Here is a 16034-nt window from a genome sequence, read left to right as displayed (position 1 = left end):
AATTTTTCTTGGAGTTATGACGCACGAAACATTGAAAATTGCTTAGACAACAAAGGGGCGGTGCCATACCCATTTTCAAAAATTTTAGTGTTTTCCAATTAAGTGTTTTAATGCAATTTAGAAAGTAAAATTCCATTGATACATAGCTCTTTTTCGTAATTGATATTAGAGAAAAATTGTAAGTTTACAAACGGCGATGGTTACTAGGACATGTTTCTGAATTTCACTTCTTCATCAGCTAGCTTTTCGGGAGCTGAGTGTTGAACTCGAATCTCCAAAATTCATATCAGTGCAAGCCTTTAGCTGCTAAGCCATATGAATGTCCCGTTGTTCGCTGTACAATTGGTCTCTACTGTAAAAATCCGAGCAAATGTTACTAAGCTTTCAAAAGCGCGCCTAAAAATCATATTCACACCATTAGGAATAAACTACATACAGAGTGTATGCGCCTACTTGGTGATCAAAAGGAATATAAACAAAAAGGCAACACTTAGAGACCAATTGTACAGCGAACAACGGGACATTCATATGGCTTAGCAGCTAAAGGCTTGCACTGATATGAATTTTGGAGATTCGAGTTCAACACTCAGCTCCCGAAAAGCTAGCTGATGAAGAAGTGAAATTCAGAAACATGTCCTAGTAACCATCACCGTTTGTAAACTTACAATTTCTCTCTAATATCAATTACAAAAACCATTGTATAAAGCAATATGAGCAAAGCTCGCTAATTAAATACATAGCTTTTTCGCTAAGATAAAGCTTATTATTTTCGTCTACGACCCTTTCAAAAATCTTTTATATAAAAGTGGGCGTGGTCTTTGAACAATCTCGTCCATTTTTTCTAGAAACATTTCCTGTTATAGGAAAAATTCGTGTACCCAATTTTATTCCGATCCGTTAATTTTTCTTCGAGTTATGGCTCCCGAAACGTAGAAAATTGCTTATTCATAAAAGGGGCGGTGCCACGCCCATTTTAGTTCTTTCTTTGATTTATGTGAGGTCATCTTTTCTTACCTTATTATATAGTTTTAGTATGTTACTGCTAGTATTCTTAAGCCTAATCATCTCAATACAATGGATGCTGCATGTTAGTATGCAGGATATTATTTTGGATTTAGTTTAATTTAGTAACTTGTGATTTATTTTATGCTTATTAGAACATACAATATATTGGATATACGATCACACATTCATGACATGTAATAAATTTTAAATAATGTGATTTGTGCAAAAATGTTTAGTTATGCAATACAAATATAAACTGTAATCATTTTTATTATCATATGATATTATAAAACATCACATAAAAATATCATATCATATTCTATGATATCAGATCATCACAAACTAAACTCAGATGCAGTGCAAGCAATTTTGATTAATTCAATACTACTTCAAAAATGATCTAAAAATTCATACTACTACAATATTTCAATTTTTTTTTTAAACCTAAAAATTTGAAAACTTTTAAATTTCCTCCATATTTTGTTGCTATTTCTTCTGATAATATTTATAATAAATAAGTTCTCCTATAAATGCAAGTACACTAAATATCAAACCTACTACTAACGGCAAAATTAGGCCTACAAAATTATTCATATCCAATTGAACTGGTCCCACATCAAAATTCATATACATTGAAGCTTGAACTTCCTCTTGCTGTTGGCCATCCATATAATGTGCTGCTACTTCCCATTCCCAAAATATATCCAACCCAGTTGAATGTACGTTCAATATGACTTCATTTAATTTAGCTAGCATGCCCCAGAGACGTGGCACATATACAAAGCAATATTGATAGTAGATATCATCGACCATCAGTTTGAGGCGCTTTAAAGATTCATCGTTGAGGAAATGAATATTACCAAAGTGACCTAAAATAAATATGTTTTTAATGTTCGTTGTTTTTTTTTTTTGTTACCAATTGGTGCCAGTTATCCTAACGAATATGTGACTGGAACGACTTTTCGGCCGCCAAAAATCGTTTTAAATTTCTGAGCCAATGAACCAGTAAATAATAAAATAAGTAATTAAGAAAGCATATAAAGAAATTAAACACATGACCGGTTAAGTAAATACAAATTTGGTTATAAAAAATGAGAAAGATTTATAGAACATACAAGTTCTCCTATTAGTGATATGTGCAGTGTTCTTATCAAGTTTTATATATGAAATCACGTCAACTATTTACGAATAAAGACTATACAAATAATACGACTCTCTTGTTAGCTATCGTTAAGTATTACGATTTAATAGCACATGATATCATGATACATTTATTTTTTTATGGTATTTATTAAGTCATAAAAAGAGGGATATCACGCGATATTGTGACATGATTGTTTCAGTAGAATGTAAGTTGAAGAGTATCGTGAACATGATATGACCCAATACTATTTTCAATGTAGGAAGTAAGTACTTAGATTACCAAATCACAAGATTATACACAAGACAGGTTTAGAAACAGAACAACTTTCTAAAACTTGAGGAAACTTTATATCATATGATGCAGTGATATTATACTTTTTTTTGTCCAAGTCACAGGACAAGTTTTGTTAGAAGTGACTTAGCGGTATATAAAATAAAGAGAATCATAAAAATTATAAACTTTTATATAACTCGATGTTAGGATATTTACTGTCGTGATACATAAAATGTCATATCATCAGGACACAGCGGATTAAGAAAAGATATGGAAAAATATAAGTGGAAGTAAATACGTTAAAAAGTAGAACATCCTTAATGCCGAATTACTTAATACAATCACATCAAAGGACTGCAAGTGATATGATAATTCATTAAGTAGGATTTTAATATTTGCTTCCACTCACCAAATGCCAATCGTTCCATAACGAAACCCATATCTTCCGATTTTGCCATTTCTGCCAATTGTTCATGGGTATATATATGATAATTGCTCAATAAATTTTCAACCAAGGGCTAAATAAAGAGAGAGCTGTATTGCTTAAAATTTCATATTCCAGAAGAATCTTACATCATCTTCTACACTTTTAATAGCAATAATCCAATCTAATGATGAGGCTGCCCATGGAATGCCATGCTTACTCAAACGCTCGACTGAATCAGCAGCCTCCTCTAAACTGCAATAAGTGATATAATTGGTTTCATCTTAAAATAAGCATAAGTTTAAAGTCAAAGTCTTACGTTGGTAAAGTTAATATTGATGCCAATCCACCACCGTAAACGCTAGTAACTATCGTATCCATCATATAGCAAGCGAAGAGTACTGTGCGCACGGCATTCGAATTTACCACATAATCTGAACCTTGTGACACAAATAATTTCAAAGTGGTTATATAACCAAATTGAAAACTTTCCAATAAACCATATTGTGGCTCATCATCGGATGGCGCTAGATGACGTGTACCGAAGAGTGCTATTGCTTCCAAAATTAAGCTACAAAACACACCAAGCCAGAGTGTTAATTGAAATGGACGAAATGGTAGAAACCAGCTGGTGATACGCTGTGGTAATGGCACTAAGCAAGTCACACCGGACCGTCCGGTAAAAGTAGACATATCTAGTAAGTGATATTCGTCGGGCCTTTGCGAAAACGCGCCAAGTTAAAACTTTGATAAGTTTATAAAATTCGTTTATTTAGAGAAAATTTGTCTTACCAAAAATATATAGCACCAACAGCGTACTCAGATTTTCTTTCTGTTATGAGTCCAAATAGACCATCACCACTTAAATTTGCATATGAAACACCCCACTCACCATCTATGCCTAAAATTTTGAACAGATTTTTATTTTGAATATTTGTGTCTTTCTCTGTACTAGTCCTCTAACTTACGACTATCCACTTCAACGGTGCAGTTTATAACTTCACAGAGCGCAAGAAGCATACGAACTTCAGTGCCATCTAAATGTGCCGTACCGCGTGTGTTTCCAGGGTTATGGTCTTTGACTTGAGGTTGGCGTTCCTTGACGGACAAACGTTAATATGTAAAAGATATAAATTAGAATAAACTGCGCACTATGAGCTCATAGGTGCCATAGAGATATCCTTACGATAAAGGTTAAAACTCCAACGCCCTGGACAGATCTGGCATAAACAGCCTTATCCTTTCGGATGAAACCAATGCTTAAGAATAGGGTAATAGGACGGAGAGGAACTTTCGAAGGAGGAGTGGGTGAAGATAGTCGCATATGCAGACGACGTCGTTATTGCTGTATCACGTAAATTCCCCAAGACAATAAGTGAAATACTAGAAAGGGCGCTTCGAAGGCTTTACGTGCGAGCACAAAAAAGCGTCATTGACGTAGGGCTTAGTAAAACGGAGCTGATAACAAAATACAACATTTTCGACTGCCTTTGTTTGCAAGTGTCAAGTATCTGGGCTTCGAGAAAGACAATATTAAGTGACGAACGTAGGGTTCAAAAGGCTTACAAAGCAGTATATCCTTGTAAAGGAAACGTCAGCAGAAATTGGGGTTTAAACTCGTTATGTGTTTATCCCTGGCCATCGTAAGATCCATACTTTTATATGGAGCTATAGCATGGTGATCGGTCGTGGACAAACACCACAACATTAAAAAGATGAATAGAGGACAGCGAACATTCCCCGAGGGGTTAACAGTTGCACTAAGGTCGTATGCAACTGACGCAATAATTATGCTAGTATAGCCAACTACATTTGGTACTTCATAAATGTAAAACTGTAGCTTTCTCAGCAGTAAGATTTTGAGAAACCAAATCTTAGAACTTGAGGCAGTATGACCACAGTAGTATCCTTCGAAGACTTCCAATCAAATTACCATACGCTCCTAAAAGGTTTGTATAGGTCTTATAAGGTTAAATTCTATTCAAGAGGGGACAGGAAGGGCGACGGTGTACAAAACGGACTGCATTGGAGAAGCGGTTATCTTCTGTGAATATTTTAAAGTAAATAAATTAATTATTTTTCATTGGAATTTTTTGAGAGGCTTTTCTAAAACACTAGCAACGGAAAACGTATTTGGAGACCTGTCAAAATTACAACAATTAGCTCTCGAGATATATACTAGAGATTTCGTGCAGACACCGAACGAATTCGTATTATTAAAAATTAAAAGTGACTTCGAAATTCTTGGAGTGACTGGCAAAATTTCCGGATTACTTCTAAAATTTCGGAGCACCAGATAGTCGGGAAATTATTTTAAAAATGTTGCAGTTTTGGAATTACTCCGAAAACTTCGCTGCTCATTAAAGAAAAAAAACACAATAGAAAAAAAAATGTAGCGCTTCAAACAAATGAACACTTCAGAAACAAATTTGGAAGTCACTCGTAGAAATTCCGAAAATGCTGGTATTGCCTTGATCTTTATCTTTGAGATCCATTTAGAGGTCAGTGCTCTTTGAAACAAAAATTTTAAGTAATTTTCGAACTAGTTTGAATATGTCAGAGTACTTGGAAAGTCCTATAATGAAAATTGTAAATTTTTTTTTAATATGTCTCAGATTTTCGGAATAGTTAGTAGTGGGATATATGTTGTTGCATGAAAGAGTTTGAAACTATTTTTCGAAATTTTTAAAGAAAAGGTACATACACACTATCAAATATATAATCCTTGGCATTTTACGAATATTTTCGAAGCTTTCGCTGCAGCAAACTTTTCGAAAAACTGTCAAAATTGCACCAATATGCTTTATAGAGTTTTGTGAATCCGAACGATTCGTAGTGTTTTGGAATTACTTCGAAATTTTCGGATTGACTCGAACCGAAAATTTCGAAATGGCTGTTCAGATTTCGGATGATATAAAACATCTATATTAAAATAACACACTTTCGTAAAATGAATACTTAGTTTGAAGCTCTTCAGAGAAACTTTTTCAGACTATCTTCGAAAACTTCCACTTTCTTCAAATAAAAAAAGCAATCGCCCGATAATGTCTCCGTGAATGGGTCGGAGTATGCATGATTTTGCACTCGTGTCTTTGAAAAATTCGGAGCATCTACAATTACTTAAGTTTCTAAATACTCTTTGTCTAAAAACAAAAACCAGTTTTTGGAGCGCAACTTCGTTTGTTCTATAATTATTTTGAGGGTTTTCAGAGACTCTTTTTCGAAAAAGCTCCAAAACCTTCGAAATTTCCTAAAATAAAATTGAGATAAATAGGAAGCGCCCCACATGCCTCAGTAAAAAAGTTAGAGTTCTTTAGAGCCAAATGGGTATTATTTCCGAATTAATTGGAAGAAGTTGGAATATTTTGAACGGCCTAAAATTATGCCTTGCAAATTTATATTTATATTTACACCCACACATTTCTTTTAATAAAATTTTGAATTTTGTTACCACATTATTTCAGAAGGGGCTCAATGAATGAGTATGCACCTAATTAAAAATTTACTTATTTCAAAAATTTCCGGAGCTATTTTCAAGCAACTACAAAAACTTTTGAAAGAAATACCTGAATACAGTAATATCTTTAGAAAACTAATACTAACAGCTTGTTCAAAGAGTATTTAGAAAGGCTCTGAATCCAAATACTGATTGTTTTAATTAAAATAAGAGTCCTAATTTTTTAAAAATAATTATATCTTGTTTTCGCTGTAGAAATTTAAATAAACGAGCACGACGCGCAAAGTATTAATTTTTTTATTAATAGCGAATGGTATTTTCTGTGCAATATTTTTAGTAGGCATATTCGAAGCTTTTTTACTTCCTTCATTCTATTAAGATTTACTTAAACAAAATTCCCGTTACGAGTACGTTAAAAATTTTCATAGTCACTCCGATATTTTTGCAGAGAACTTTATCTAATCTTCGAATGATCATAAGCCATAACTACGGTGTTTTTATATTTTTAGTAAGTTTTTAGCATATCCGAAGTTACTTGGACTTATTCTAAGCTTTTCAGATTGACTTCACTGGTATATAATTTTACAAAAAGCGCTTTGGAGCTGCATTATCTATTAACAAAGTTTTCTTTTCGTTTTTTGTATTTTCAGAGTAACTCCGAGTTTTTCGGGGTCGGAGTAACTTTAAAAGCACATATATTATGCATATAAAGTTCTTGAACGCCTTTTTGTGTATGTCGTTTAACTAAACTCACTAAATCCACAACCGAGAATGGACGATAATCGAATACACCTGCTGTTACCTCACGTCCTTGCAAATTATTAATTTTGTTCATATACAAATCAACACCCAACTCAAATTTGCCACTTAAAGCATCAAAACGATCCAAAATATAAAACTGCTCAGGATGTTCGGCCAGCGGTCCAATAAATTTATTAGTTTTCAATGTAAATACAGAGCAGTTGCCACACTCAGCTTCAACAATTAAAATATTTGGTTGATCTGTAAACAAAATGAAACAATCAAAACGATGGAATATATACTTTAATTAAAATAGGAACTTAGAAAATGTATATACAAAAATAATAGACATATCTGTGGAAATTTGAAAGAACAACCTAATTAGAATTAGGATATAAGTGATATTCTGGCTTCATAACAGACTCGTAGCTCTAGCGCCAAATGGCTGCTACAAAATACAGGAAGTTACAATGGTGAATTGTGGCTAGCTTTCCAGATAATTGTCTATATATCGCCATTATCCTAATTCGAATTAGGTTGTTTTTTCAAATTGCCACAGATATGTATATAGATGTATTTATTCATAGATAGTCTCAGCTGATAAAAGCTAGCCCAACAAACATTCCGAGTCAAAAGTTTTCTGAAATGAAGCCTTAGCGCTCATGAGCTCATTTGGAAATGAGTGATGGTCGCACGATGTAAGCCCAGTTTCATAACTGATATATGTAAGCTTGAAGCCGATTTATTTATGACACATTTTGGCACCATAAATAGCTTATTTTCGACAGTTTTTTGACTCCGAAAGTACTTCTTTTTGAATTACTTCGGAGAGATTTATGAGTCTTACACACCTTTTACAAATATTGCATTTTTATTTCGAAGTAATGAACTGAGGGAAGCATAAAAGAAGCGCTGTTTGGGAAAATAATATTTTGGAAAAGTACTCGATACTAAAGGGAAAATTAAATTAAATAATAAAATGGATAAAGAATATGTCCATTTTTATTCAAATGAAAGATATTTCATAATAAAATATGGATATTTGTTTCAAACTTGCTTTGTTAAATACCGTGGCGAATGTTGACATCACTATGCTGTTTGAAATAATCGTAACAACAAAACACAGAAAGCATCAACGCTAATATAAAAGGCAACGATGAACATTCCACACACATAACCAGTAGCTTGAAGTGAGGAGATATCTCACATACACATATGTAGTCATCAGCTAAGAGTAGAAGTTGATTCTCACACATAAACATGCCTATGGCTAGTAGAAAAGCATAAACTAAAAATATACATGTAACCTAGCATGAGATACAACTGTTCTCGAACAGATTTTCGCGAAATTACTAGATCTTAGGAGAAATGGGTGAACGAGAAAACCGAGAGTATAAAAGCAATGCAACTTGAGGAAAGCTATTTCATAATATAATATGGATATTTGTTTTAAACTTGCTTTGTTAAATTTGGTGGCTATTAGTAAATAAAAACAACAACAAAACACAGCAAGCAGCGATACTAATGTACAAGGCAACGAAGAACATTCCACACACATAACCAGTAGCTAGAAGTGAAGAGATATCTCACGTACACATATGTAGACATCAGCTAAGAGCAGAAGTTGATACTCTCACATACACACGCATATGGCTAGTAGAAAAACATAAACTAAAAATATACATGTGTATAGCTGGTAACCAAGCATGATATACAACTGTTCTTGAACAGATTTTCACGAAATGACTAGACCTTAGTTGAATGAGAAAACCGAGTGTATAAAAGCAGAGCAAGGAGATGAATACCTAATCAGTTTGATTTATATACGCTCTTAGTTGTGAAGTATAAGTGTTAGTGTGAAGTACTCCCAAATAAGTTTAATAAAGTAATAAGTGTTAATGTCAAGTACTCCCAAATAAGTCTAGTAAAGACCATTTTGCATTACTGAACAATCAGGAATCCACAGAATTCGTTACAATATATATTCTGAGCAAAGGGCTCATAATTTTCATCATAGCGGAGTCATAAAAGACTCCTAAGTAATAATTTTTCAGATTTTGATAAATATCACAACTATTTTGGATTCATTTCAGACTCATTAACTATGAATGATTTGAGAATATTTGAGGGAAAGTTAACTCCTACAATGTAAACCCTGGTTGGTATGTCGAGCATTCATGTGACTTCAGTTAGCGCTAACTTCAATATGACCCACCTCCTCCCAACCATTCCGCTTTTCAACAATTTTTTCGGATATGCTTCCCTATTTTAAATGCCTGGCTTAAAAAATCCGCTCTTTACGTGCAAATCCTAGTCCCTTATATAATGCACGTAAATGACTCTGAAAATATTCATATAAGAAGAAAATAAGTTAAGTATGAAGGAAATTGATGGGACTCCTATTTAGGCTCACGTAATGAATGAAATTAGACTTATATCGGTTAATCAGTGTAAGAAGGGTAATGCACCTATTTTTGGCCCCTAAATAAGGTCATAATGAGTGTAAGCGCTCTGATTTATTTGACACTTTTTATGACACTTTCTTTACTCCGAATGTTTTCTGGGAAATAACTTTTGTATATTCTCGAAATGAAGTGGAAAATATAAGCTTACCTAAGAAAAGATTATCATCGAAGTAAGCTGCAGTGGCGTTGTCCTCTTGCAAGTCCTTGCGATAGACAAATAGAAATCTATTGCGTAACGAACGCCAAATTGATAGTCTGCTTGCGTAATGAAAGCTATGCGTAAAAAGCTGAATGTGCTCTTGGAAAGCAATAAATGTCTGTAAATGAAAATTTAATGCAAATACATATATGTATAAGGAACAGAAAAGTTCATGAAGGGAGAGTAAAAACTGTAATTATTGTTCATGCGTAATTAAATAAAAATGCAAAAATAAAACTGATTTTGCAAGAGTTTCTCGTTATTGATTTATATATATTTTCACTGACTCGCAATAACTCACACGTACTTACCTCACAATGTGATTCTCTGATAGCTATTGTCAATTTTTGTTGCATAGCATCAAGTTCCAAACCATTGCCACGTTGTATTTCAGCCAATTCAGTAAAATTGTATAAATCCCTTTGCAGGGATTGTGATAAATTGTCAGCCCAAATATTTATGTAAGATATGAAATTGCTATCGGCTGGCGTTTGCAATTCAAATAGGAAATCGCGATGCCACAGGATGCAGGTGGCATGAGAGTCAATAAAGTATTTTTGTACTTAAGAATGAGCGCACGATATTGAAATATTAATAAAAAGTAAATAAATTTCGAATATTGATTTAATAAATGTGAATGTAAATTTACTTATGAAATTGAGTAGTGGCGTCAAATAGTTGACTGCAGGTGACAGCAGTAACATTTTTTTTCACTCACACACAAAAAATTAACAAAAAATCTCACAATTGACTGTCGCACTCGAGTGCACTTAATGTTAACAATGAATGGCTATAGAGGCCTTTTTATATGCAATTTATTTTGCAAAGCTTCTTTGAATAGCGTGAATTTGTCACTCAGAGGCAGGGATCGTTATCACTATCAGTTAAACAAAAAATTTAGTTTGATTTTATAGTGAAACTATATATTTTGTCTGCGTGAAAATTGTTTGTCTACATTTAAAAAAAATGGTCCTTTCCCTCTACGTTCTATTTTATTTTTTCTACCTTTTTATACTCAGTTGAGCAGAGCTCACAGAGTATATTAAGTTTGATTGGATAACGGTTGGTTGTACATATATAAAGGAATCGAGATAGATATAGACTTCCATATATCAAAATAATCAGGATCGAAAAAAAATTTGATTGAGCCATGTCCGTCCGTCCGTCCGTCCATTAACACGATAACTTGAGTAAATTTTGAGGTATCTTGATGAAATTTGGTATGTAGGTTCCTGAGCACTCATCTCAGAGCGCTATTTAAAATGAACGAAATCGAACTATAACCACGGCCACTTTTTCGATATCGAAAATTTCGAAAAACCGAAAAAGTGCGATAATTCATTACAAAAGACAGATAAAGCGACAAAACTTGGTAGATAAGTTGAACTTATGACGCAAAATAGAAAATTAGTAAAATTTTGGACAATGGGCGTGGCAACCCCCACTTTTAAAAGAAGGTAATTTAAAATTTTGCAAGCTGTAATTTGGCAGTCGTTGAAGATATCATAATGAAATTTGGCACGAACGTTACTCCTATTACTATGTGTACGCTTAATAAAAATTAGCAAAATCGGAGAAGGACCACGCCCACTTTTAAAAAAAAATTTTTTTTAAAGTAAAATTTTAACAAAAAATTTAATATCTTTACAGTATATAAGTAAATTATGTCAACATTCAACTCCAGTAATGATGTGGTGCAACAAAATACAAAAATAAAAGAAAATTTCAAAATGGGCGTGGCTCCGCCCTTTTTCATTTAATTTGTCTAGGATACTTTTAACGCCATAAATCGAACAAAAATTAACCAATCCTTTTGAAATTTGGTAAGGGCATAGATTTTATGATGATAACTGTTTTCTGTGAAAACGGGCAAAATCGGTTGATGCCACGCCCAGTTTTTATACACAGTCGTTTGTCTGTCCTTCCGCATGGCCGTTAACATGATAACTTGAGCAAAAATCGACATATCTTTAATGAACTTAGTTCTCGTACTTACTTGAAATCACTTTATCTTGGTATGAAAAATGAACGAAATCCGACAATGACAACGCCCACTTTTTCTATATCGAAAATTACGAAAAATGAAAAAAATGCCATAATTCTATACCAAATACGAAAAAAGGGATGAAACATGGTGAGGTAATTGGATTGGTTTATTGACGCAAAATATAACTTTATAAAAAACTTTATAAAATGGTTGTGACACCTACCATATTAAGTAGAAGAAAATGAAAAAGTTCTGCAGGGCGAAACAAAAAACCCTTAAAATCTTGGCAGGTATTACATATATAAATAAATTAGCGGTATCCAACAGATAATGCTCTGGGTCACCCTGGTCCACATTTTGGTCGATATCTAGAAAACGCCTTCACATATACAACTACCACCACTCCATTTTAAAACTCGCATTAATACCTTTAATTTGATACCCATGTCGTACAAACTCATTCTAGAGTCACCTCTGGTCCACCTTTATGGCGATATCTCGAAAAGACGTCCACCTATAGAACTAAGCCCCACGCCCTTTTAAAATACTCATTAACACCTTTCATTTGATACCCATATCGTACAAATATATTCTAAAGTCACCCCTGGTCCACCTTTATGGCGATATCTCGAAAAGGCGAACACCTATAGAACGAAGGCCCACTCCCTTTTAAAAATACTCATAAACACCTTTCATTTGATACCCATATCGCACAAACAAAGTCTAGAGTCTACCCTGGTCCACCTTTATTGCGATACTTCGAAAAGGCGTCCACCTATAAAACTAAGGCCCACTCCCTTTTAAAATACCCATTAACTCCTTTCGTTTGATACCCATATTGCACAAACGAATTCTAGAGTCACCCCTGGCAAACCTTTATGGCGATATCTCGAAACGGCGTCCACCTATGGAACTAAGGATTACTCCCTTTTAAAAAACTCATTATCACCTTTCTTTTGATACCCATATTGTACAAACAAATTCTAGGGTCACCCCTGCTCCACCTTTATGGCGATATCTCGAAACGGCGTCCACCTATGGAACTAAGGATTACTCCCTTTTAGAATACTCATTAACACCTTTCTTTTGATACCCATATTGTACAAATTCTAGGGTCACCCCTGGTCCACCTTTATGGCGATATCTCGAAAATGCGACCACCTATACATCAACCACCACTCCCTTTTAAAACCCTCATTAATACCTTAAATTTGTTACCCATATCGTACAAACACATTCTAGAGTCACCCCTGGTCCACCTTTGTGGCGATATTTCGAAACGGCGTCCACCTCTAGAACTAGGGCCCACTCCCTTTTAAAATACTCATTAACACCTTTCGTTTGATGCCCATATTGTACAAACAAATTCTAGGGTCACCCCTGGTCCACCTTTATGGCGATATCTCGAAACGGCGTCCACCTATGGAACTAAGGAGTACTCCCTTTTAAAATACTCGTTAACACCTTTCCGTTGATACCCATATTGTACAAACAAATTCTGGGGTCACCCCTGGTCCACCTTTATGGCGATATCTCGAAACGGCGTCCACCTATGGAACTAAGGATTACTCCCTTTTAAAATACTCATTAACACTTTCATTTGTCACCCATATCGTACAAACAAATTCTAGAGTCACCCCTGGTCCACCTTTATGGCGATATTTCGAAAAGGCGACCACCTATACAACAACCACCGCTCCCTTTTAAAACCCTCATTAATACCTTTAATTTGATACCCATATCGTACAAACACATTCTAGAGTCATCCCTGGTCCACCTTTGTGGCGATATTTCGAAACGGCGTCCACCTCTAGAACTAAGGCCCACTCCCTTTTAAAATACTCATTAACACCTTTCGTTTGATGCCCATATTGTACAAACAAATTCTAGGGTCACCCCTGGCCCACCTTTATGGCGATATCTCGAAACGGCGTCCACCTATGGAACTAAGGATTACTCCCTTTTAAAATACTCATTAACACTTTCATTTGTCACCCATATCGTACAAACAAATTCTAGAGTCACCCCTGGTCCACTTTTATGGCGATATTTCGAAACGGCATCCACCTATAGAACTAAGGCCCACTCCCTTTTAAGATACTCATTAACACCATTCGTTTGATGCCCATATTGTACAAACAAATTCTAGGGTCACCCCTGGCCCACCTTTATGGCGATATCTCGAAACGGCGTCCACCTATGGAACTAAGGATTACTTCCTTTTAAAATACTCATTAACACTTTTCATTTGATACCCATATCGTACAAATGCATTCTAGAGTCACCCCTGGTCCACCTTTATGGCGATATTTCGAAAAGGCGACCACCTATACAACAACCACCGCTCCCTTTTAAAACCCTCATTAATACCTTAAATTTGTTACCCATATCGTACAAGCACATTCTAGAGTCACCCCTGGTCCACCTATGTGGCGATATTTCGAAACGGCGTCCACTTCTAGAACTAAGGCCCACTCCCTTTTAAAATACTCATTAACACCTTTCGTTTGATGCCCATATTGTACAAACAAATTCTAGGGTCACCCCTGGTCCACCTTTATGGCGATATCTCGAAACGGCGTCCACCTATGGAACTAAGGATTACTCTCTTTTAAAATACTCATTAACACTTTCATTTGATACCCATATCGTACAAACAAATTCTAGAGTCACCCCTGGTCCACTTTTATGGCGATATTTCGAAACGGCATCCACCTATAGAACTAAGGCCCACTCCCTTTTGAGATACTCATTAACACCATTCGTTTGATGCCCATATTGTACAAACAAATTCTAGGGTCACCCCTGGCCCACCTTTATGGCGATATCTCGAAACGGCGTCCACCTATGGAACTAAGGATTACTCCCTTTTAAAATACTCATTAACACATTTCATTTGATACCCATATCGTACAAACAAATTCTAGAGTCACCCCTGGTCCACTTTTATGGCGATATTTCGAAACGGCATCCACCTAAAGAACTAAGGCCCACTCCCTTTTAAGATACTCATTAACACCATTCGTTTGATGCACATATTGTACAAACAAATTCTAGGGTCACCCCTGGCCCACCTTTATGGCGATATCTCGAAACGGCGTCCACCTATGGAACTAAGCATTACTCCCTTTTAAAATACTCATTAACACCTTTCATTTGATACCCATATCGTACAAATGCATTCTAGAGTCTCCCCTGGTCCACCTTTATGGCGATATTTCGAAAAGGCGACCACCTATACAACAACCACCGCTCCCTTTTAAAACCCTCATTAATACCTTAAATTTGTTACCCATATCGTACAAACACATTCTAGAGTCACCCCTGGTCCACCTTTGTGGCGATATTTCGAAACGGCGTCCACCTCTAGAACTAAGGTCCACTCCCTTTTAAAATACTCATTAACACCTTTCGTTTGATGCCCATATTGTACAAACAAATTCTAGGGTCACCCCTGGTCCACCTTTATGGCGATATCTCGAAACGGCGTCCACCTATGGAACTAAGGATTACTCCCTTTTAAAATACTCATTAACACTTTCATTTGATACCCATATCGTACAAACAAATTCTAGAGTCACCCCTGGTCCACTTTTATGGCGATATTTCGAAACGGCATCCACCTATAGAACTAAGGCCCACTCCCTTTTAAGATACTCATTAACACCATTCGTTTGATGCCCATATTGTACAAACAAATTCTAGGGTCACCCCTGGCCCACCTTTATGGCGATATCTCGATACGGCGTCCACCTATGGAACTAAGGATTACTCCCTTTTAAAATATTCATTAACATCTTTCATTTGATACCCATATCGTACAAACGCATTCTAGAGTCAACCCTGATCCACCTTTATGGCTATATCCCTAAATGGCGTCCACCTGTAGAACTATGGCCCACTCCCTCATAAAATACTCTTTAATGCCTTTCATTTGATACGCATGTCATACAGACACATTCCAGGGTTTCCCTCGGTTCATTTTCCTACATGGTTATGTTCCCTTATGTTGTCACCATAGCTCTCAACTGAGTATGTAATGTTCGGTTACACCCGAATTTAACCTTCCTTACTTGTTTTAATTTTTCTTTGTATTTGTCAACCCTTTATTTCATTTATATCCGCTCCACACCTACTCCCACTCTCACTCTCATTCCCACTCACACTCTCACTCCCACTCCCATCCCTTCCCACTACTGCCAACACTTCCCTTGCCATCTCCACTACGATTCCCACTCCCACTTCCACTCCAATTCCCACTCCCATTACCACTTTTGCTCCCGCTGTTATACCTCTTTCCTTGCGATATTCCCACTCTCCCAATAAACTACGGCATTTG

General features: G+C 35.5%; 2 protein-coding genes across 4 annotated transcripts in view; one reads left to right on the top strand and one right to left on the bottom strand.

The window, feature by feature from the left end:
• LOC137233654 (bromodomain-containing protein DDB_G0280777-like) overlaps positions 1 to 16034 on the top strand; it is a 765544-nt gene that overhangs the window by 388478 nt on the left and 361032 nt on the right. The gene's annotated exons all lie outside the window — the stretch shown is intronic.
• Positions 1492 to 10412, bottom strand: Ir76a (Ionotropic receptor 76a). Its single transcript, XM_067757710.1, has 10 exons — positions 10358 to 10412; positions 10020 to 10270; positions 9658 to 9826; positions 7058 to 7305; positions 3815 to 3944; positions 3639 to 3747; positions 3166 to 3564; positions 2996 to 3101; positions 2832 to 2940; positions 1492 to 1874 (listed from the first exon to the last, which is right to left on the bottom strand). The coding sequence occupies exons 1-10, from the start codon at positions 10410 to 10412 to the stop codon at positions 1492 to 1494; spliced, it is 1959 nt and encodes a 652-aa protein (XP_067613811.1).

The sequence above is a fragment of the Eurosta solidaginis genome, chromosome 5 (genome assembly GCF_040869045.1).
Source record: "Eurosta solidaginis isolate ZX-2024a chromosome 5, ASM4086904v1, whole genome shotgun sequence".
In the NCBI taxonomy this organism is placed as follows: Eukaryota; Metazoa; Arthropoda; class Insecta; order Diptera; family Tephritidae; genus Eurosta; species Eurosta solidaginis.
The sequence above is the reverse complement of the archived record's forward strand: the minus strand, read 5'-3'. Positions and strand labels throughout refer to the sequence as shown.

Coding starts and splice junctions, on each gene's coding strand:
- Ir76a (XM_067757710.1), bottom strand. CDS start 10,412: ATGTTACTGCTGTCACCTGCAGTCAACTATTTGACGCCACTACTCAAT. Junction 9,827..10,019: donor TCAGAGAATCACATTGTGAG/GTAAGTACGTGT, acceptor TTTCATTTACAG/ACATTTATTGCTTTCCAAGA. Junction 2,941..2,995: donor TTAAAAGTGTAGAAGATGAT/GTAAGATTCTTC, acceptor CTCTTTATTTAG/CCCTTGGTTGAAAATTTATT.